The 22,078-nt window shown below is 41.7% G+C and overlaps 1 protein-coding gene across 4 annotated transcripts in view; it reads left to right on the top strand.

The window, feature by feature from the left end:
* SLC16A5 (solute carrier family 16 member 5) overlaps positions 1-15,294 on the top strand; it is a 35,856-nt gene extending 20,562 nt beyond the window's left edge. For 2 of the 4 annotated variants that reach the window (XM_088482693.1, XM_088482696.1), the window contains exons 2-5: positions 2,562-2,785; positions 10,628-10,771; positions 12,776-13,588; positions 14,167-15,294. In XM_088482693.1, the coding sequence (XP_088338819.1) occupies positions 2,599-2,785; positions 10,628-10,771; positions 12,776-13,588; positions 14,167-14,387 (1,365 nt within the window). In that variant the 5' untranslated portion in view covers positions 2,562-2,598 and the 3' untranslated portion in view covers positions 14,388-15,294. Of the gene's footprint in view, positions 1-390; positions 423-1,041; positions 1,086-2,561; positions 2,786-10,627; positions 10,772-12,775; positions 13,589-14,166 lie in introns of those variants that run through there. The other 2 variants (XM_088482694.1, XM_088482695.1) reach the window with 2 other exon arrangements.
* The last annotated feature ends 6,784 nt before the right edge of the window (positions 15,295-22,078 follow it).

The following is a 22,078-nucleotide window of genomic DNA, read 5'->3' as shown; positions in this document are numbered from 1 at the left end:
ACCTCCTTTCAACTTGTACCTAGAGGCACAAAAGGGATAAAAAAAAGTCTCAATGAGTACAGGGCAGAGCTAATGATTTTATTTATGCAGCTCTGAAGAGATTATTTTGTTTGTTTATGCACATTATATGGACATAAAACAGTAAATGACAGCTACTCTGCCCTCTAGATTAGAGTATGTGAGAGGTGATACCCACTATGTTCCACCCTATACCACACACACAGTATATCTCATTGTACGCCCTTGCACAGATGCTGTGTCACGGTTACTGACACCAGGTGTCCCTGAGATTCAGGTAAAAGGGGAGGACAGGTAAGGCTGGGAACTGCAGGTGTGTCCTAGTGAGGGAGGAGAACAGCTATGACAAAATGCCACAGGCAGCAGAGCAGAGGAAGTTTTCAGAATAAGCTGCCTAACCACAGGTGACCTGATGATGAGAGAAAACACAGAATTAAAAGAAGTAATAACGTTGTGTAGGAGAGACTGAGTCAGGATGTGTATGCGTTTGTTGGGGCTTCAGAAGTAACTGTAACTGTACTTCCTTCTTCCTTATAGAGGTAGTGAGTGAGTGTGTATGTATACTGTATGTGTGTATGTACACTGGGTTGCTGAGGAAGGGGGATTGGAACTGTATGTGTTTGTACTTGATGAACTCTGATCTGTATTAACCAGTTTATGTGTCTGAGTGAATAATATATGATGAGACGTGTACTGTATGTGAAACTTATCAGGATGTTAGATCAGAGGTTTTTATGCAAGTTCCCTTTTTGTGTTCACAATAATTTCTGTGAAATATTTGCATGCAAGTGCGGAGGGAATGCATAAGGGTATGTTTATCATGAATGACATTTGAGAAATTGTTGGTGTGAAAGTTTCTATTATTTAAGATTTTGAAATGACAATAAATACTTGTTCATTTTGCAAACCTGCTTCCACTCCCTACTCGATTTGATGACTTTTATCAGTAATTTTCAGGAATTTTCTCTAAGGGGTGAGTGCTGAGCTTGAAACTATGTTGGTTAATCATGAATGACTTGTCTATATAGCTGATGTACCAGAAGAGGACAGAGCTGCAAGTGACGAGTGTAAGTATGTAAGTAAGGTGGACTATAGTTGAAGTTCCAAATCACTAGAGAAGGGTCTTTGTTTTCTGTATAACTTGAAGTCACTGTTTGCATTTATAGAAGTGTGTAATTCTGTATGTCTGCATTGGGTTCTATGTAAGATGTGTTGTCTCTTTGTATAAGATCAATTAGATGTGATGGTGTTTGTCAGCTAGTTGGTTTTGTTCAGGGTTCTTGTTATTATTTTGTCGTATTCATGATGATGTGTCTTTATAACATGTAAAGAAGAGATATAGGGCCTGATTCAGCAGCTGCGTAATCATACGGAATGCAGGTGCGAAAATATGCTAATGTCTGCCACCGCTCAGCCATCACAGAGATGCCCACTGCTGCTTTCTCACATCCATAATATATCACAGTCCTGCGTATACCTCGGTAACATCGAAGAACATCGGCCCGTCACGTACCATTACAGCAGGGCTGACCCATCGCAGAAATTGTAAGTCTTGGCGCACGCAGTGAGTACTCAGGCAGTGGCTAATTTATGCACACCCATGCAATGGCGTTCAAATGGAAAGGCACGCCAGTATTTTTGCAACCACTTCCCCGTCACCACCCCAAACGCTCATGGCCTGTCACTCACTCTGCGATGGTTTCCTGTCTGCATCCGTAATCGCAGTGTGAACGGTGCATACGCATGCGCAGTACACAACAATCAGCCAATCTGTGCACACGGTTGCAATTGCGTTCCATGTGGAATCATACCCATAGTCATGGAAACTCGCAGTCCCTATTTTACTGTTTTTCAATATTGATCACTGGATAAGAATTATTCTCGTCTTTATTTCTGAGTGCAGTGACTTTTCTAATAATGTATTCTATATAAGTTAAGATAAGCATTAAAAATACATAATTGTATAATTCTAATGGATATTATGTTCAGGGGTCGTTTCTTGTTGGTTAGCTACAGGAATTGTGAGGCAGACATAAAGAATGGTATGTAGTCAGGAAGCCGGCGGTCAAAATGCCGAACGCCGGCTTCCCGACAGTGAAATCCCAGCATGGGACTAATGATAAATACCGATGCCTATCGTTAGCCCCACACCGAAAGTGTCTTATATTTTTATATAATGTTCCATATACTGCACATGCAGGTTTATCTGTCAAAGTATGTCCCACATCAAAGATCCAAGACTTGGACTTGATCAAATTAATGCATTATGCTATAAAGGGCATAGACATACAGACAGAGATGTATACTTTCAGAGAGATTATCCATACCCTAGTAAGTTCTCTAATAATATATAATCTTCCACAAACCAAACCAATTTTCTTGTTATGGTTGGTATTATTCTTTCATTATTTATAAATTAAAATATGCCTTTAAAATGGGCTGTTGTAATTTGTCATCAATAATATGTATTATTAAATGTTGGCCTATGTAAGCTTTTACAAGTAGTTGCATAACATACACAAATAACACAACTTTCTGTGCAGGTTTCACCATAGTCAGCTTTCTGTGTAAATATACAGAATGGAAACGCCTGATGGGCCGTGGGCATGGGGTGTACTGGCTGCAGCTATGGTAACCCACGGATTGACTTTAGGGTTTCCTTCTTCCATCGGAGTGTTTTATACAGACCTGCAGAACTCCTTCCAAGCATCCAACACAGAGACTTCCTGGTTTCCATCAATTATCATGGCTGTACTACATGCTGGAGGTTGGTATACTTTCTATATTGTTAAAAATATATAATTCAAAAATTAAAATCAGCCTCCATCTTCTCACATCTGTGAAAGGGCCACTATTCATAAATATTTTCAAGAGTTTTTTCACCACATAAATAATGTTTTACCAATACTGTAGAATTCATTTGCATGATGGAGAACATTTATGAAGCGCACTGTATAACGTCTGATTTGCCTTGATGGTTTGCTAAGCGCACTGCAAGATGCATGCCTTTTGCTAGCTCTCGGGAGCTGCATTTGGAGAGCAGAAGTGCCACTGATGCGAAAAGAGACAGAAAAATCTTCAGTGGCGCACTGTGGGGTATGCAGTCGGGATGCCGACGGTCTGAATGCCGACCGTCGGCATCCCAACTGTCTAATACTGGCAAGGGTCTAATGACAGGCGTCAAAATCCCGACGCCTATCATTTTACCTACCCCGGGAGCCCGGCATCCCAATCGAAGGTAAGCCGGGCGCAGACAGCCGTACGTTAGGTTAGGGGCTCCCCCGGGGGGGACTTAGGGTTAGGCACCCCCCCTGGAGGGTTAGGGTTAGGCTAGGGGAAGGGGGGGTTAGGGGGTTAGGGTTAGGCACCCCCGGGGGGAGTTTAGGGTTAGGCACCCCCCAGGAGACTTAGGGTTAGGCTGCGGGGAAGGGGGTGTTAGGTTTAGGCACTTAGAGAGGGGTTAGGGTCAGGCACTTGGGGGGAGATTAGGGTTAGGTACCCCTAAGGGGAGGTTAGGGTTAGAGGGGTTAGAAAGGTTAGCGATACTTACCTTAATCATACAGATTCCCACTGTGCTACATTATAAACGTCCCATCTAAGTGCAACCTCCTTGAATAAATCCTTTTTGAATAAATATGGTTCTGCCCCTGTGGGCATGGCAAGGGGCACCCCTGAAAATGTGCTCTACAGTACTTACTTCTTTATTTCATTACACTAAAATCTCATTCTACAAACTGAAATCGTAATTCTGCCACTGCACTGTATGGCAATGCGCCCCAGTGATCTACTCAGTACTTTGCTTCTGTCAGTCCAACTCCTCCCTTGTTCTTATACAAACTGCCTCTCTTATGTACAGTATAAACTACATAAACATATGTGTCCTGATGGCTATATAGGTACACATGTGCAAATTATGATGCAAAGTGGGTCCAAAGATTGTTTGACAGAGCAGAGTGACTCTTGGGCTTCGTAAATATTTAAATAACCATCAATGTAGGCATTGTTTGATAAATCTTCTCTCAAATGGGGTAAATTTACTAAAAAGTGAGAGTTTTTTTTAGAAGTGGAGATGTTGCCCATAGGAACCAATCAGATTCTAGCTATTATCTTCTAGAACAGTGTTGGCTAACCTTGACACTCCAGCTGTTGTGGAACTATATATCCCAGCATGCCCTGCCACAGTTTTAGCATGCCCTAGTAGCAAAACTGTAGCAGTGCATGCTGGGTTATGTAGTTCCATAACAGCTGGAGTGTCAAGGCTAGCCAACACTGTTCTAGAAGGACAAGTTAAATGTTAAGTAGAATATGATTGGTTGCTATGGGCAACATCTCCACTTCTAAAAAAACTATCACTTTAGTAAATTTACCCCAAATGTGTATATTTCTCTAAAGTAAGGTCTTAACAAATAGATGTTTTTTTTGTCAATGGAAAGCCATAAGCATACAATATAGTATGTTAGCTCCAACCCCAAACTATAAAACATAGTGGGAAAATAATAGTACTGCCTTGGTATAAGATGAACAGCTTGAGGCACTTTAACATTTCTATGTGACTTGTGCTGGGTACACATTATGCGCTATATCGTTCAATCAGCCGACAAATCTTAGCATATATGGTGTACAGAGGGCAGGACAGACGGTGTAATGGTTAGCATTACTGCCTCACAGCACTGAGGTCGTGGGTTTGATACCCACTAAAGCAACTGTGTGGAGTTTGTTTATTCTTCCTGTGCTTGCGTGGGTTTCCTCCGGGTACTCCGGTTTCCTTCCACATTCCAAAAACATACTGGTAGATTAATTGGCTACCAACAAAAAAAAAAGGAACCTAGCGTATATGTGTGTGCATGTACATGTAGATTGTAAGCTCCACTGGGACAGGGACTGATGTGAATGGACAAATATTCTCTATAAAGCGCTGCAGAATATGTGTGCACTATATAAATGACTGGTAATAAATAAATAGTGCATCGGTGAGTGTCTACAGACGACAAGTCTTGCAGATATATCGACACATCTGGCTGTGTGCGCAAATTGAAATGCCCGCCCAGTTGTTATGTCAGTGCAGACACATCGGCAGATTGGTGAGCAATCGACCGCTCAGTCTGTGGATCCTTGGGTCGGCGGACAAGTCGACCAGGTGTGTACCCAGCCTTAGAGATTGATATTTACCCCCCAATTATCTCTTCCAAATGATCTCTTAAATTGATATTCATAATATGCAGGCTCACTCCCACCATCTTAATAGCAGTCGGTTATACAATTCATGAAAGACCTTTTTAACCTAGTAAACAATATTCTTCTTAATACTCTTTGTACTCTCCTTTGTACTCTCCTGTTAGTTTCTAGCTGTGGAGGCAATCTGAATATGAACATAGATAAATACATGAACTTTGCTGGTAGCTGTACCTACAAAGCAGATAAACTAAAAGTGACCTTACCATTCTATACACTGCTTCTAATTTCCTCCCATTAAACTATGAATACCTAATGATCTACATACCTAAATGTCGCTATTTAGCATTGTAAGTCGCACAAGAAATAATTGCTTTCCAGACTTTGAGTGTGGTTCCAAAGCACAAAAAGTTATTATTCACATAAAAAGCATTTAGTTACACGCTGTGATCTAAATACAATTAGCGCAAAAGATTATACATAAACAAGGTACAGTCGATACATACGCAGGCGCTCTGGATCCAGATTTCCGGCATCGAAGGTGAAGCCTCCGTCAAAAGGAAGAATATGATGACTAACTACTGGAAGTAGTGCCTGAATGTATACAGTACAGAGAGTGGGTAATACAATAGAAACGAATTGGCATAATCCTATTGATTCTTCTTCTTGGTTCTTCTGTCATAGGTCATTTTGTACAATGGTAGTTCAGCCCTAAAATGGCTCTTTGTGTGTGTTTTAACTAATCAAAAGACACTACATACAAAGTACATTCTAACACCTAATTCTCTATAATCCATAACTTGCAGACGCATGTTGCGATCTCCTGGAACCAGAGATCTGCAAATAGACAGTGGTTTAGAATGGTACCAGACATGGTCTGCTTATCATGTACTAAACCTTAGATATCAAATACATACATTTTACATCATAATTAATAACTTTAATATAAACCATTATGTGCAGGAACCTTTTATGAGTCCGTGTATATTTATGATTATATGTAAGTATGTGTTGTGTGTCTTCATGCAGCATAAAAGGTGCTCTGTATGCAGGGGTTGTGTACAGCGCAAAACATGCGCTGTGTGTGTTTCTATTCATAATTGCAACTGTATATATATGTGTGCACGCATTGTGGATACCCATGTGATCGTTTAAGTGTATATAATATACATATATATATATATATTAATATCTATATATATATATATATATATATATATATATATATACATAGCTTCAAACAGTAATATTACTTCTGTCTGACCTAAAAAAATTAAAGACAATGGTGTTTGTCCTGTTCACAGGTGGAGCAACCTTTTGCAAGAAGTCTGATAACTTTAACAAAAGGCATTCCTAGGTTTATCCAGAATACAATTGTCAGTTCTTCTTAACCACATCAGCATGGGACACAAGGCCTACAATTGCTAACGATAGCTAAACATCTGACAATTGTTTCTAAATCCACATTCAGAACCCTCCCTATGAGCATATCAGTGTCTGTGTTATACTTCAATTGCCACAGACATACTGTATCTGTATGCGAAGTAAACACTCACAGTATCTTTGTGTATTCCAAATACTAGTCCCAGACATGTCCACAAGACTTGTCTGTCAGCACTGCATATATAAAGTCTTTAAATATATGTGTATTCATGATTATGTAAAGACTTTAACAGTGTGCAGTAACACGGCAGATGTACACAATGCTAAAATAGCGCCGTGCACATTAATCTTATACTGACTGCGCCAGATGGCATCGTGCAAATATTATTTTTACAATTTAGGTCTCAGCCAACCATCCGCTTCGACAAAACATATTAGTGTGTAGTGTATAGACTAAAATTCTGTTTACCGTCTCTATTGTGTAGCACCCTGTAATTAACATGTAATAAAAGTATGCTCCATTCTGATGTCATACTTATTTTCATGTGTTGATTTTTTTAAAATTATTTACTTCTTATTTTCAGTTACATAAAAAAAACAATAGACGATTATGGTTTCAAAGTGTACTTTCAAAAGGATACATGTTGCTGAAATCTACATTACAAATACACATTACAGTGGTAAACACGTTAAACAATCTTATTTTCTTTCTATTTTGAGATTTTTTTTAATCATTTGACTGCTAATTCCAAAATGCAAACATGCAAGTAGAGTTCTGTAAAACAGATAACAAAATACATATGTAATAATGTCAGAAGCTTATTAGACCTGGTAGATAGACACTTCTTTGTGTGTAAGTCTGAGAGATTTTAAGGACATGTACTCACTGAAATGATTGATAGCAGACAACAATAGAATGACATTATAGTGACAAAAAAAATCAAGTGCAGTGTGTGACATCTGAATTTATGTCATGTCTGTGGATCCCTGTTATTACCACATATTTGGTGACAACAATAACCCATAATTAGGCTTATAGCTATTTAAAGGATGACCTAACTGAACATAGAACTGCTACTAGTAACATTAAAAATAAATATATTTCAAATACAAGCATAGGATTTTTTATCAATGTCACCAACCTCCCAGAACCCAAAGGATTCCTTTAACACTGTTTACCAGTTTACTTACTACTAGTAATATATATATATATATATGGTATTCCTCTATGTATGTATGCTGGTGTGGGGGTCAGCAACCCAACTTTGAGGTGAGCAGAACTGGTGGGTCAAGTCAATTGGTTTTCAATGAGGTTGGACACAATAGTGCCTGGTTTATTTATTTTTTCCTTAATAATAAAATGAGACTGGGTATTAATGGAGACAAAGAGCTAAGAGGGCCCTGCTTGCAAGGTTAAAATCTATATAAGAATATGAGTTTGATACATGAGGTTAAGTGGCATTAATTGCATATTGATAAACCTAGGCAGTGAATTTGAGTGGTAGTAAGTAGATGTAATTAGGTAATGAGTGTGGATTACAGATGCCAAAGAACAGATATATGTGGGTAGTACAATAGTTTTTATGGCATTGCATGTTGAGAGAGGTACTTTATATTGGATTTGGCACAGAGCTGTAACTAGACTTTTTGGTGCCCTGGGCCAGAAAGAAGATTGTCACACCCCCCCCCCCCCTTATTTTTCAAATAGGCACATAAGACGAGTGCCCAAAGAAGTGGTGTGTCCTCATGGGCGGCCATGACAAATTTGATTTGTCCCGTACAATGATGAAGGGGTACTGATCCTGTTGTACCACTGTTGTCCAGGTGTTACTGCCAAATACATTGTGAATCCAATGGCTGCAGTGGTACACAATAATCATGTTGCCATCAGAAATTGTGGGGCAGATAGCTCCATGCATAAGGTGTTTGTCTGCCATGTGATGGGTTTGAGTCATGCGTATTGTGAAATGTGTGTCTTAAATAAAAGAGGATGTGACTGAAGGTGCCCAGATGGAGAGGAAGTTGGTCAGGGAGGAGATAGGGGCATCCAGGAGATGGCGGGGATAAAATAAAAGCTACAAGTGAGAATGATAATAAACAAAATTGACAGGCCCGAGCAGCGCCCCATGCCCTGCGGTGCCCAGTGCCATGGCACATGTCACACCACCCTATTTACTGCCCTGATTTGGCAACATACAGACTACCAATGTAAGAAATGATAGAGCAGAGCAGTAGTAGATGGATCTATTACAAAGAAAGCTACTCCAGCAGCTCCATTCAAAATAGATAGTAGAAATAATAGTCTGGTTAGAGGAAGACCAGTAAGGGGGCATCCCAATATTCCATGCGTGAGAGTGCAAAACTGAAAGGTTTTGCAGTGTCTCATGTCATGTGTAACATGTGCGTATTCTGGAAATGTTTCCTAGAGGTGTGTAGTGTGTAATAATATTTGCATACAGATTGGATGTGGGGAACAAAGGACAGTTCTGTGTAACACAGGTCAGCACAGATAGTAAGAGATTCAGATGCCAGCTCAGATAGAGAAGAGCAAAGGACTAGGAACTGCACCTTGTGGTACTCCAACTAATAAACTAAGTGGCGGTGCATCCAAAGAACAGAACACTGGAAGAGCAATCTGATAAGTAGGAATAGAACCAGGATAAGTCCTGAAGGGAATGTAATATTTGTATGAGAAGATATGGTACAACATATGCAGCAGAAAGTACCAGGAGAATCAGAAGTGAGCGATGTCCTTTAGATTTAGCATGGATTAAAAATCAAGTGTTGGGAATGCAAATAGGTATATCTTAGAAACTGGTACGATAAAATATTGGGGATAATTATTTTACATTTAATACCGTTACAATATAAACAACATGTAACCCAGAAAGCATACATAGGAAATTAAGTTAGATGGCTAATATTCCTTATATAAAGTATGTAGTGGCAGTAGCACATACATGACTAATGTACCTTGCGACCTTTGCTTTTTTATTTTATACCTGATTAGCCACCTAACTTAATTGGCTATATATGCTGTCTGTGATGCAACAAATTGAATATACTCTAATGATTTTAATTCCATATTAAATATTTGTAGACTTTTATTCAGGGTGGTAACTAGGGGTGTGTGAGCGGTGCCATCTCACAGGGTGCAGCGCCCTGGGGGCGGCGCTGTCACCCTACGATGCCTGCGTGTGGCTTACAGGGTGCACAGCCAGTAGTGCTGCTGCAAATCCTCATGGAGCATCCTTTGGGCAACTCTACAGGTTGCAGGGTGCATGCCCAATACAAGGAAAGTGCTCTACGTACTGCTGCCATTGGCCCATCCACCTTGGTGTGACATCATGACATCACCTGCTCAGGACCGATACAGGGCTGTGCTCCGGCACTACTTTTATTTTACATTAGTCTTTGATATATGTGTGTGAGGGTGTGTGTGTGTGTGTGTGTTCTTACCTCCAAATGTCTTTATATTTGGAGAGCACACAATCTTTTTGCCAGTAGCTCTATTTGCTAGTTACTAATTACCCTTTTATTAATCTAGTGCCCAAGGGATTGTTATCCTTCTTGTAGGGATTGAAAGCATGAGTGTAGAGGATCTCGTTTAGGTTGTGTGGGGAAAGAAAGTGTGATGTATATTTGTTGCTTTATAGTGAAATGTCTGACAATGTGCATTTCGATGAACACAGGAAAAAGATTAATGGGGAAATGTATCAAATCTTGGAAAGAGATAAAGTAAATAAAACAATCAGCTCCTAATTGTCATTGTTCAAACATAGCTTGTAAAATGACTGAAGCTGATTGGTTGGTACTTTATCCCTCTCCCTTTGATCTTTCTCCAATGCTTGATACATCTCTCCCTCTGTGTCTACACAACTAGTAGAAAATGCATTACCTTAGGATGTTTAATAAGGATTTTTAGAGCTATGTGGGTAAGAGACAAGCATTCACAGACATAAGGAGGTGCTTGATAAGGAAAACATTGAGAAATCTTATAAAATATGTATAACTTCATTATTATTTTTCTTGACATTATTTGCCTTCCACACAGGTCCTTTATGCAGCATCATGGTAGAAAGGTTTGGCTGCAGAGTTGCGGTAATGGTTGGTGGTCTTCTTTGTGGAGTTGGCTTGGTCACCAGCTCCTTCTCTAAGACTATAATTCACCTGTACCTGAGTGCTGGACTTATTGGAGGTAAGTGGGTACTTAGTCACTATACTATCTTGCAACAGCACATCGATTTTAGCTGGTACACAATACCCCCCGCCCCCCTCTCCCCCCCCCCCCTCACACTATGCTCATGGCCTACTGCCTAACTGCATGCCACGTACAAGTTAAATTGAATGCAAACATCCATATTTTTTCACTCTGAGTGCAGTTATCAATTTCGGTATGGGAATAGATAGCTACAGCTTTATATAATATAGTAGCAGGGCCGAAATCATGTGAATATGCCCTTACTGTACATAGTCTATGCTTGCATGCTTCTCCCTCCTCGTTCTGCCTCGTAAATGCAAGAACCTGATATGGACTGCAATGCATTCAAGGTACAGAAATGTGTATTTGCAGCTGCATAACAGGGCTTCATGGTGCCCTGTGCTGACCACACCCCCTGTTTGCATGACATCATGTAAAGTGGGTGGGGCTGCCAGCGTCGATAAGCAAAGCACTCAGGATGTTCCAGATTGCTGCACAGGCTGCAGTGTGCATATCTGGAGTGTCCAAAGGATTCCCTGGGTGGCAATGCAGCAGCGATTCTGGCTGCAGACTGCCATTCCAGTCACTCGCTAGTCAAATGCAGGGACTGTGGGGCAGCAACGGTGCCACCCACAGGGCCCTGTGCTCTGTGCGGCGGCACCGATCATACACCCTAGTTATGGATCTGTGTATTTTACACACAACAAAAATACACACATGAGCCCCTATATCTCCACATTTGAATCTTTTGGCACACTTACAAGGACAATGCTTTTAGATGGCCTAATTCTGCCAATTAATATTGTTATGTTCTGTCATTAAAAGGCTGCAGGTTTTACAGGTTTCATTTAGACCTATTATTAGTATTACAGGTAGCACATCCCTTTTCTTTCTTAATAAAATACCATTGTTCTATTACAGTGCTGTCCTCCTCCCTTACTTTAATATTAAGATACCAGGTCAAGAACCTTAATTTCTCAAAACACATGTATTTCATTGGTAATATATCATGTATGCAATACAGGATTGATATGATTATTAAGGTAGTAGTTTAATAAAGTCTTTATGTCTTGATGATTAGAATCACACACATCAATACCTTGTTCTGTATGATTTTAATTTTAATATCATATGCCACCTAATTTTATTATCATTATTCATATTTCCCAAATGATTTTTAAATGTTTGGAAACATCATAATTCAGTTTTCTCCTATTGCACGGCTGAGACATTTTGGGCCTGATTAGAGGTGTGCACTAGCTGCACGCAATGCCAATGTTCATGTACTTGCTACTGTGCCTGCACAAAATATTCTGAATACCCCTACGGCACATGAGTTATTCTGTTAGTATGCACATTTGCGCTGTTGCGTACAAGAACATTGGTATCAGAGATGGTGAGGGGAAACCATGGATGTTCCTGGGTGGTGACTGGGAGGTGACCTGAACTGTATGCAAAATACCCATTGTGTTGGTGTGCCAGTGAAAGCAGCTGCGTTCTCAGACGTAGAGCTGCAGCTATAGAGGCCATGTTCCGATGGAGGCATTACACCTGCTGGTGTCAAAGGTGCACTCAGTGGTGCGCCGATGGTGGAATGTCTTGAATCACCGGTGGTGTTACACCGTGGGACAACGCTAAAAGTGGGCATTTCAGAGCTTGCCCATTCAGGTGCACACTAGTTCACAAGGGAACGGCTGGCTGAAATTAGCATTTGCATATTATCGCCACTGCATCTCAGCAAAAAGACGCAGTGGCGGCACTTGCTGAGTATCAGGCCCTTAAACTGCTCAGTTTGAGTTCTGCAAACTACTGTAGTATAGGAGTAAATAAGAGGGATGTTCAGCTTATTATTTTACCCAAAAATTAATGATACATGTCTATAAAATACAGTTCACAATTAGCTAATCTAAAAACATTTTTCATTGCATTGTCCACCTAAAACAAAAGTAGAAATTATGTTCAATACATTGTTACTGTCTAATTTGACTTTCTTTCACTCAGGTTTAGGACTCTGTTTCTGCTTCCAATCTGCAGTCACAGTACTTGGCTATTATTTTATCAAACGCCGGACTTTGGCCAATTCACTGGCCTCTACGGGGGCCTCCATAGGCATGGCTCTCTGGCCACTGGCATCCCAACATCTCCTGGAGGCAATGGGATGGAGAGGTTCCTTTATGATCTTTGGGGGTGTATTGCTCAACTGTTGTGTATGTGGTGCTATGATGAGACCAGTTAAAATGCCACCAGCTGCTCCTGATAAGAATGATTCCTCCTCAAAACCCAATGGGGCCACTAGTGGTGTTGCAGATATGGAACGAGGTAAAGGCCTGCAGAGATACATGGCTTTTGACCTACTGCTTGGACATAGGCGATATCAGATTTACACAATAGGTGTCACTTGGCTGGTTCTAGGCTTTGTCTTGCCACTTTTCTACTTAGTACCATACGCTACCAGCAGTGGGATAGAAGAGTCTACAGCTGCATTGCTGCTCTCTCTAATTGGCTTCATCAATATTTTTGCACGTCCAGTGGCCGGACTTGTGTCACAGAAGAAAATATTTTCTGGACGGTTAATTTACCTATTTAGTGGAGCAGTAATTTTGAATGGACTCAGCAACCTTGTGTGTGCGGCCTCTGCATCCCTCCCCTCCCTTCTGGTTTATTGTGCACTGTATGCTGTCTCCATGAGTGTAATTGGATCTCTAGTATTCCAGGTATTGATGGATATAGTGGGAATGAAGAGATTCCCTGGAGCCTTTGGACTTTTCACGATACTAGAAAGTGTTACCATCTTGGTGGGACCACCATTAGCAGGTAGGTAACACTGTAAAGTGACACGTTAGCAGGAAAGTCATATAAATTGCCCTGCAATTGTGCTGATGTGCTAATCTTACTTCTCTTTCTTTCTCTTTGCTAATTAACCATATTAATGAGCTGGCAAGTTGGGTAGAAACTGTCTGCCTAGTTCATTTTTGAGTAAGGGACAGCATTGAAAGATGGCTGTTGTATAATTTGGTCCAGTAATTAGTACAGTCAGCAGTGGAGAGCCATTGTCTGTAGCATCTACATGGCTATATACTGGCTATCACTCGTACCAGCAGTCGTATAATAGATTTCCCACAAGGCTTCAGGAGAGATCTAGTTATAACCGTGATGGTACTTGTAGCAGTTGCTATTTATGCATTCATTCCCCATAACAGCATGTTCTGTAAAGTTGGTAGTGATGCTGTATCATGGGCCATTTACTCAAAAGTTGTTAGCCCTACTCTGGTCATGAGTCCTTTTTGTGCAACTTGTACTGTCTGCTTTCTTCTTGATCTGTAGATCGCAACCCTTTTCCATGTCTTTTACTCTCTAGTAATTTGTTAATGGATCTGTATATGTTTCCTCAGGTTTACTGGTAGACATCACTGGTCAATATAGCTTGGTGTTCTACTTCAGCAGTGTTGCTGTGGCCACATCTGGAATCTTCATGTTTTTAGCCTCCTATATAGTTGACAAAAAGGAAGAAAAGACTGAAAAAAAACTTAAAAACAGAGGGGAAGCAACAGACAGCAGAGAACACCACAATATTATTTATTGCCCAGCGAAACAGGAGGATTTTGTAATATGAGTGAACAGGTTATGAAGAAACAGAAGATCCAACTAAGCTCTCACTGATAAGAGCTGATAACTGATAAGTATCAGTCCAGACAATTTATAACTTTGTGTGAAGATCAGGAATAGTATATCAGTGTCTTCCTAAATTCTAAGGACCATACCTCAGTTCACAGGAGTGAGGAAAGGTTTCTTTAGAAGAAAAAGTTTGTATTCTCAGGGATCTGACATTTGTCAACATTGTTGAAAGACAATGACAGGGGCAAATTCCTCTTTGGTAAGTGAAGTTATCATTGGCGGATGATCTTCACCTAGTGGATGAGCTCGTAATTTCTATGTGCATCCATCTTTTGGTAAATGAAGTCCATACAAAGATTGTAACTGCGGTTACAGAAAGGGTATAAAGTAGAAAAACTTCTAGAAAATAAGTATTGCTCCGCCCACAAATGTAAAACCAAGACATGGATCCAAATGTAATAGCCTGTGAGATGGGCTAGCAGCAAGAGCTCCATAAGATAGCTACTATATATAAAGCAGCAATTTGTTTAAAGACAAAACCAGGTTGTGTTTGCCTTAAATCAAATTGGCGCTACACTACTAGCGGCTTGATCACTGAAACATCGCCACTGCCTGCATCTCCTAGGCTGTTACATTTATGCGCTGGTGTTTTTGGATGTTGCAAATTTTACACTGTAAAATATATAGCACTTTTAATATGTGTGTGTGTTAAACCAGTAATGAGCTAACAATAGCCAGAGTTCTAGATTGCTGAAGATGTTGAGACTTCATAAATAAAAAAAATAAAAATAAAATGAAACTAACCAACAATAAACAGTTACAAGCAATAATAAAAGTAGAACACTCAGCTCAGCCAGTGGGCTTATAATAGCTGGCGAATTTCTGACACTGCAGGGATTTCTGCGAGTCTTCCCGCACTTTTAAAGTGGCAATCATTTTAAAGGCTAAACCAGCTTGGTTTAACCTTTAAAATGATTGCCACTTTAAAAATATGGGAAGACTCGCATAAATTCCAGCAGCTTCGGAAGTTCACAAGCTATTACATTTAGCCCTGTGTCTTGTGCACCCTAGAATCCTTCAATCAGGTTTGAAGTATTGACTGAGGTTAAATGATTAACTACTGCACTGCGGGACCACCATGAAAAACTGTAGTACATTTATTAGTACCTCTGACAACAACTACGCTAGGGGAAGTCTATTTAAGAGAGAGCATAGCAGTACATATATCACTATCGCAATCGAAGTATGTTAAAAGCAGGGAATTGTTAGGTTTATATTAGGCCACATACACTTACATCCATGTTTTTAACCATTTTATGTATTTGCGAAATACAGATTTGCACTTTAATAAAACTTAGCAAACCTCTAATACAGCGGATACAACTCTCTTGTACAAAAAAAGAGCTAAAACGCACACAAAAACATAATATATACACGAGCAATGAAGTAAACACCTATCAGTCTCAACTGTGTATTTTGCCTATGACCACCATCATCATCATTATGTTGTATTTGCACCAGGCGTCAAGCATCTAAAATAATACGCCTTGTAATGGCGTCTATGTGTCTCTATGCTGGTCTACATCTGTTCTTAATTATGTAAACACATCCTTACTATATTCTGCCTACAGTAGTAGTAATTTGCCCTGTTCTTCTCCCTGTTCTGCCTCTGTGAGGACAAGCAGGCCTAAGTCAGATACACATAAATCTGCATGGGCATATATACTAGTACTTATGACCAGCTTTTCTGGATATGCGGTGAGCAATTGTATGTATTTTAAACTATGCAAAGTTGCACAGGTCTCAGAAACCTGCCACAAAGATACTTAGGGCCTAATTATGACTTGGATGCAGCGGCGATATCAGATGCAGTGGAGTATTTTATTTTTTCTGCCCATGTATCTAAGGCGACAGAGAATCCGTCCAGATAGCAGGCGCACAGAGACAGAGCTGCAAATGGGGCGCATGGGAGACACATTTTCTGTAATGAAAATGTATAGGGCATTCCTGGGCGGTGACAAGGAGATTTGCCATCTTATGGGCGTGTTATGGGAGTGTCTAGCGCATGCTGCTGAAAGCAGTCGCATACACAAACGCTCACATGGTAGGCCATACTCAGATGGGGAAACTGCACATACCCTAGGGCAGATGCAAGTTTTGCTGGTACGACCAATGGTGCATCTAAATACACACCAGGGGGTACATTTACTAAAATGAGAGTTTTTAGAAGTGGCGATGTTACCCATAGCAACCAATCAGATTCTAGCTATTATCTTCTAGAAGGTGCTAGTTAAATGTTAAGTAGAATCTGATTGGTTGCTATGGGCAACATCTCCACTTCTAAAAACTCTCACTTTAGTAAATATACCCCCATGCAGCATTTCACTGGTCTAACCACGCTGACGGATGGACACCAGGGAAGGGCTTTGTAGGTGCAGTTGATGTGTGGCCGGCAAAATACGCAGACATGGATGCGCCTGTGTCTGACTCAGAATCAGCCCATAATGCATAATGAAATACAGGGAAATATTGTCAGTACGATGAGGCAGAAGGTCATCACAGAAACAAAAATGTATTAAAAAAAAATATTAAATGAAGTGAAATACGATCAGCGGAATATCATAGAATAAAACTGATCTAAAGCAGACTGTGTGATTGAAACACAGGACCTGATAAAAATCGTAAGGACATTTTAACTTAAAACCTGGACACCTTTTGAAAGTAAGTAATGTTTCAAGACAGGTTGGGTATGGGATCCCTACTATCAATTAGACCATCAGCATCCCTTATAGTGGGATGCTGACTACATCCCTTCAAGACAGTAAATCAGATTGTTTGATTGTTTCCGACAGTGAGGTACTTTTAAGAAAGCGTTCCTCAAAATAGAGATAACATTAATACAGAAAACAGTTATAGTGAAAAGATTTGCCTGTAGCTACACCTCCCTACACATACCCAGATCACTGCGCCTCCCTTCACGTACCCAGATCACTGCACCTCCCTTCACGTACCCAGATCACTGCGCCTTTCTACACGTACCCAGATCACTGCGCCTCTCTACACATACCCAGATCACTGCACCTCCCTTCACGTACTCAGATCAGTGCGCCTCCCTTCATATACTCAGATCACTGCACCTCCCTTCACATACTCAGATCACTGCACCTCCCTTCACGTACTCAGATCAGTGCGCCTCCCTTCATATACCCAGATCACTGCGCCTCCCTACACATACCCAGATCACTGCGCCTCCCTTCACGTACTCAGATCACTGCGCCTCCCTTCACATACCCAGATCACTGCACCTCCCTACACATACCCAGATCACTGCGCCTCCCTTCACGTACCCAGATCACTGCACCTCCCTTCACGTACCCAGATCACTGCGCCTTTCTACACGTACCCAGATCACTGCGCCTCTCTACACATACCCAGATCACTGCACCTCCCTTCACGTACTCAGATCAGTGCGCCTCCCTTCATATACTCAGATCACTGCACCTCCCTTCACATACTCAGATCACTGCACCTCCCTACACATACCCAGATCCATGCGCATCCCTTCATATAACCAGATCACTGCACCTCCCTTCACGTACCCAAATCACTGCGCATCCCTACATATACCCAGATCACTGCGCATCCCTACACATACCCAGATCACTGCACCTCCCTACACATACCCAGATCACTGCGCCTCCCTACACATACCCAGATCACTGTGCCTCCCTACACATACCCAGATCACTGCACCTCCCTTCATATACCCAGATCACTGCACCTCCCTACACATACCCAAATCCATGCGCATCCCTTCATATAACCAGATCACTGCACCTCCCTTCACGTACCCAAATCACTGCGCATCCCTACATATACCCAGATCACTGCGCCTCCCTTCACATACACAGATCACTGCGCATCCCTACATATACCAGATCACTGCGCCTCCCTTCACATACACAGATCACTGCGCATCCCTACATATATGCAGATCACTGCGCCTCCCTTCATATACCCAGATCACTGCGCCTCCCTTCACATACCCAGATCACTGCGCCTCCCTTCATATACCCAGATCACTGCGCCTCCCTTCATATACCCAGATCACTGCGCCTCCCTTCATATACCCAGATCACTGCGCCTCCCTTCACATAGACAGATCACTGCGCCTCCCTTCATATGCTCAGATCACTGCTCCTCCCTTCATATACTCAGATCACTGCACTTCCCTTCACATACCCAGATCACTGCTCCTCCCTTCATATACTCAGATCACTGCACTTCCCTTCACATACCCAGATCACTGCGCCTCCCTTCACATACCCGGGTCACTGTAGGTACTGAAAATGCTACAATTCGTACAGTTAATGGCCAGATAGTGCGGATAATATGTACCCAAGTGGCTTGGAGCATCTGAAAGTGGAGCAGACTCAAATAGGACATTTTTTTATTATGAAAACACTTAAAATATATGAGCAGGCTTCCCCTTCCCCAACTGAGTTAGTGTTATAACAAGGAGGCACTGTGGTGCAAAGTGACTTTTAAAATACAGTTGTAAAAATGTGACTTTTTGCTGCCAATTTAGTTGCAATTTGCCAGCGCATTGCCTGCATCTGCATGCCCATTCCAGCCCCGGCTTCCTAGCACACGCAGCATACGACTGATTGCATACTGAAGAAATTTGCAATTTACGGCCAAACAAATCTGCAAATCTCGTTTACATTTGACTCTGAATAAGGCGATAGGCAATAATAAGGCAATAAGGGGTTAATGCAGATTTGTTGGCAAAATGGGAGTAACTGCTCTAAAATTGCAAAGAAAAATAGTTTATTTCAACCCATATGCAGAACACAGGAAGTTGTGGGAGGCTCTTGAATGTTATGGTTGCTGGGAATAACGGCTCCGTATGGAGGGGGCAGGGCTAAATAACGCTAATGACATAGGACCCCGGCCCCGCCCCCTGAAGTGGCCAGCTGTGTCTCCCGGAGAGGAGAAATCTTTGAGCCTGATTATTCAACAAGTTTTATCACTCACAGTTGTGTATGATAAATGGTGCTCCAGCCAATCAGCTCCCAACTGTCATATTTCAAATAGACGACAGTTGGGAGCTTATTGGTTGTAGCACCATTATCATAAGCTTTATCACTTGTTGTGAGTGATAACACTCGTTGATAAATAAGGCTCATAGGGCCTCATTTATCAACAAGTTTTATCACTCAAAAGGAGTGATAAAACTCACTGTATATGATAAATGGTGCACCAGCCAATCCGCTCCCAACTGTCATCGTTTTGAGTGATAAAACTTGTTGATAAATGAGGCCAATAGGGCCCCATTTATAAACTAAAGTAAATACCAGCTGCATTTTTCGTTTAGTAGCACTGTGATACAAACAATAATGGCACTAGTATTTATCAATACTTACCAATCCGACGAGGTCCAGCGATGTCCTCCATGTTTGCGAGGGTCCTCCGCAGGGCTGCTGGTAGCCTAACGCTTCCAGCGACGGTGTCATGAGTAATGCATATGCGCAATGGTCCGTCTGCGCATGTTAATGACATGCAGGGCCGGATTAAGGCTTGTGGGGGCCCCGGGGAAACAAAGTTGTGGGGCCCCCTCCAAGCCACACGGCACCTGTGCCTACCCTACCCCCCCACCCCCCCCCCCCACACCCCGCAGCCACAAGGTGCCTGTGACTGGACGGTCCCACACACCCCTCCAGCCCCATACGGAGCCTCTCTTACCTTGTGTCCTGGCCGTCAGAGCTGCTCCTGGGTTTCCTCCTCAGCGACACGAACATGTGTCACATGACGCTGATGAGGGGACTCGGGAGCCGCTCTGAGTCTGTGCTAACAGCGCTGCTGCATGCAATAGAACAGCCGTGGCTTCTGAGCCCGGCCACTATTAGGGAACTGGTGCCGCTGGACACCTGTTCTCGGCAGGGTCACATCGACCCTGTGTGGGGGCCCCTCTATGTGTGGGGGCCCAGGGATGACCGCCCTTGATGACATGGGGATCTGGCAGTGCCTGGAAAGCTTTGCTGAAGCGGGAAAGGCAGTGCCGGGTCCCCATTGCCATCAATGGGGACTGCATCGCTCTCGCTATCTAAAGATGGCGAGAACGATTCAGTGACAAACAGCAGTAATCTTAGTTTACCACTGTTTGGTAAATACAGAAAGGAAGTCATAACCCCTTTAGCGAGCGCTAAAGGGATAATGCTTCATTTATAAATGGGGCCCATAGTCGGCAAGTATGCTCTAGATGCATGAGTAGAGTATGTACAGAATTTATGACAACTCATCAGTCACAGCTGCGGGTAACCTGCCCTAAAGAAGGAGCAAAAGCTGCTCCTCCTACCTGGCGTATATACAGTAGGTGTTTCTGTAGGAACGCATGAGCCAGATTTGTGCTATCACGCCTTTACTGTACATGGCCTATGTAAGACTGCCCTTCCCTCCTCTCATATGTCTGTGTTCACTTTCTGAGTGCAAACCGGGCAAGATACACATCACTCATTCTACCTCAGCCACTTAATGTGGACACTATTCTAAAAACTGTAACCAACTACTCAATAACATTTCTACTTTCTACTTTCATATATTTATTATCAGGTCTCCGGCCATACAATATTACTCACTTTGTTCAGTGTATACTAGCTATTGTATTACAATTTAATGGTAATTTGTAATTATATATATATGTATAGTAAATCATCCAGTCAATAAACAGGAATTCTTGTATTTAAGGGGATGGTGCATGTAGAAGATACAACATAAAAATATTTAAGATTACTGTATTAAACCTGAATGTTACATCTGACTCTGGCTAATAAGTATGTCGCTCATAGAGCCGTGGTTGTACCAACCACCGAGCAGTGTGCACACCTGATGTACTGTATCTGTGAATAACTTAATTCATGGATATATTGCATCTGCTGTGCTGCACGGCAGATGAGATATATTGTGCAGATTTATCACTCACATTGTTCTGTGTGTACACACAATCAAACGATATATGGGGCACAGAATCTATTAAATATAATGTCACATGTGGGCAGGCATATTCAAATGGAGTCTGATGGGTTTACATATCAGGTGGACGATTGGTGAGTGTTTATACACAAGAATGTTTGTGCTTAAACCTTACTAATTGTTGGATAGGTCGCCTAGTCTTTCGGATGGCCTATCCGTTGGCCTAGTGTGTACCCCATATTACTGTATACATGAGTATACTAAAGAATGTAAATATTTGATGAGCACCTATCACAAAGAGTAATTACTGTGTACATCAGCCTCATGACCAGCCTTTAACTCCATATCATAATACAGCCTCATGATGCTACCATATTGCATTGTATACTAGTCTAATGTTTTGTATAACTTTCAAAGTTAACTTATACTACCGTACAGCTTCATATGCACTACCCTGCTGCCTTCTGCTACTGAAGTCTATCAGGCCCCACGAGAACAAGAGTCGTCATTAATTACAGTGTAGCTGGCTGGATATCATAGCAAGGCTGTAAACACGGTGACAGCACTACTCCTTAGGAGCACTGTCATTCTTTCCCAGAGAGAGCGCTTGCTGTAATGAAGTTTCCTCCAAGGTAATTGTTGGCAAGCTAGGGACTGTCCTAAGAAACATGGGACACAACCATGTGGGCAGTAAGCACACTATGTACAACAGAGATT

Source organism: Taudactylus pleione, unplaced genomic scaffold (assembly GCF_031769625.1).
Source record: "Taudactylus pleione unplaced genomic scaffold, aTauple2 ptg000290l, whole genome shotgun sequence".
In the NCBI taxonomy this organism is placed as follows: Eukaryota; Metazoa; Chordata; class Amphibia; order Anura; family Myobatrachidae; genus Taudactylus; species Taudactylus pleione.
This window is presented reverse-complemented; position numbering and strand designations above follow the sequence as displayed.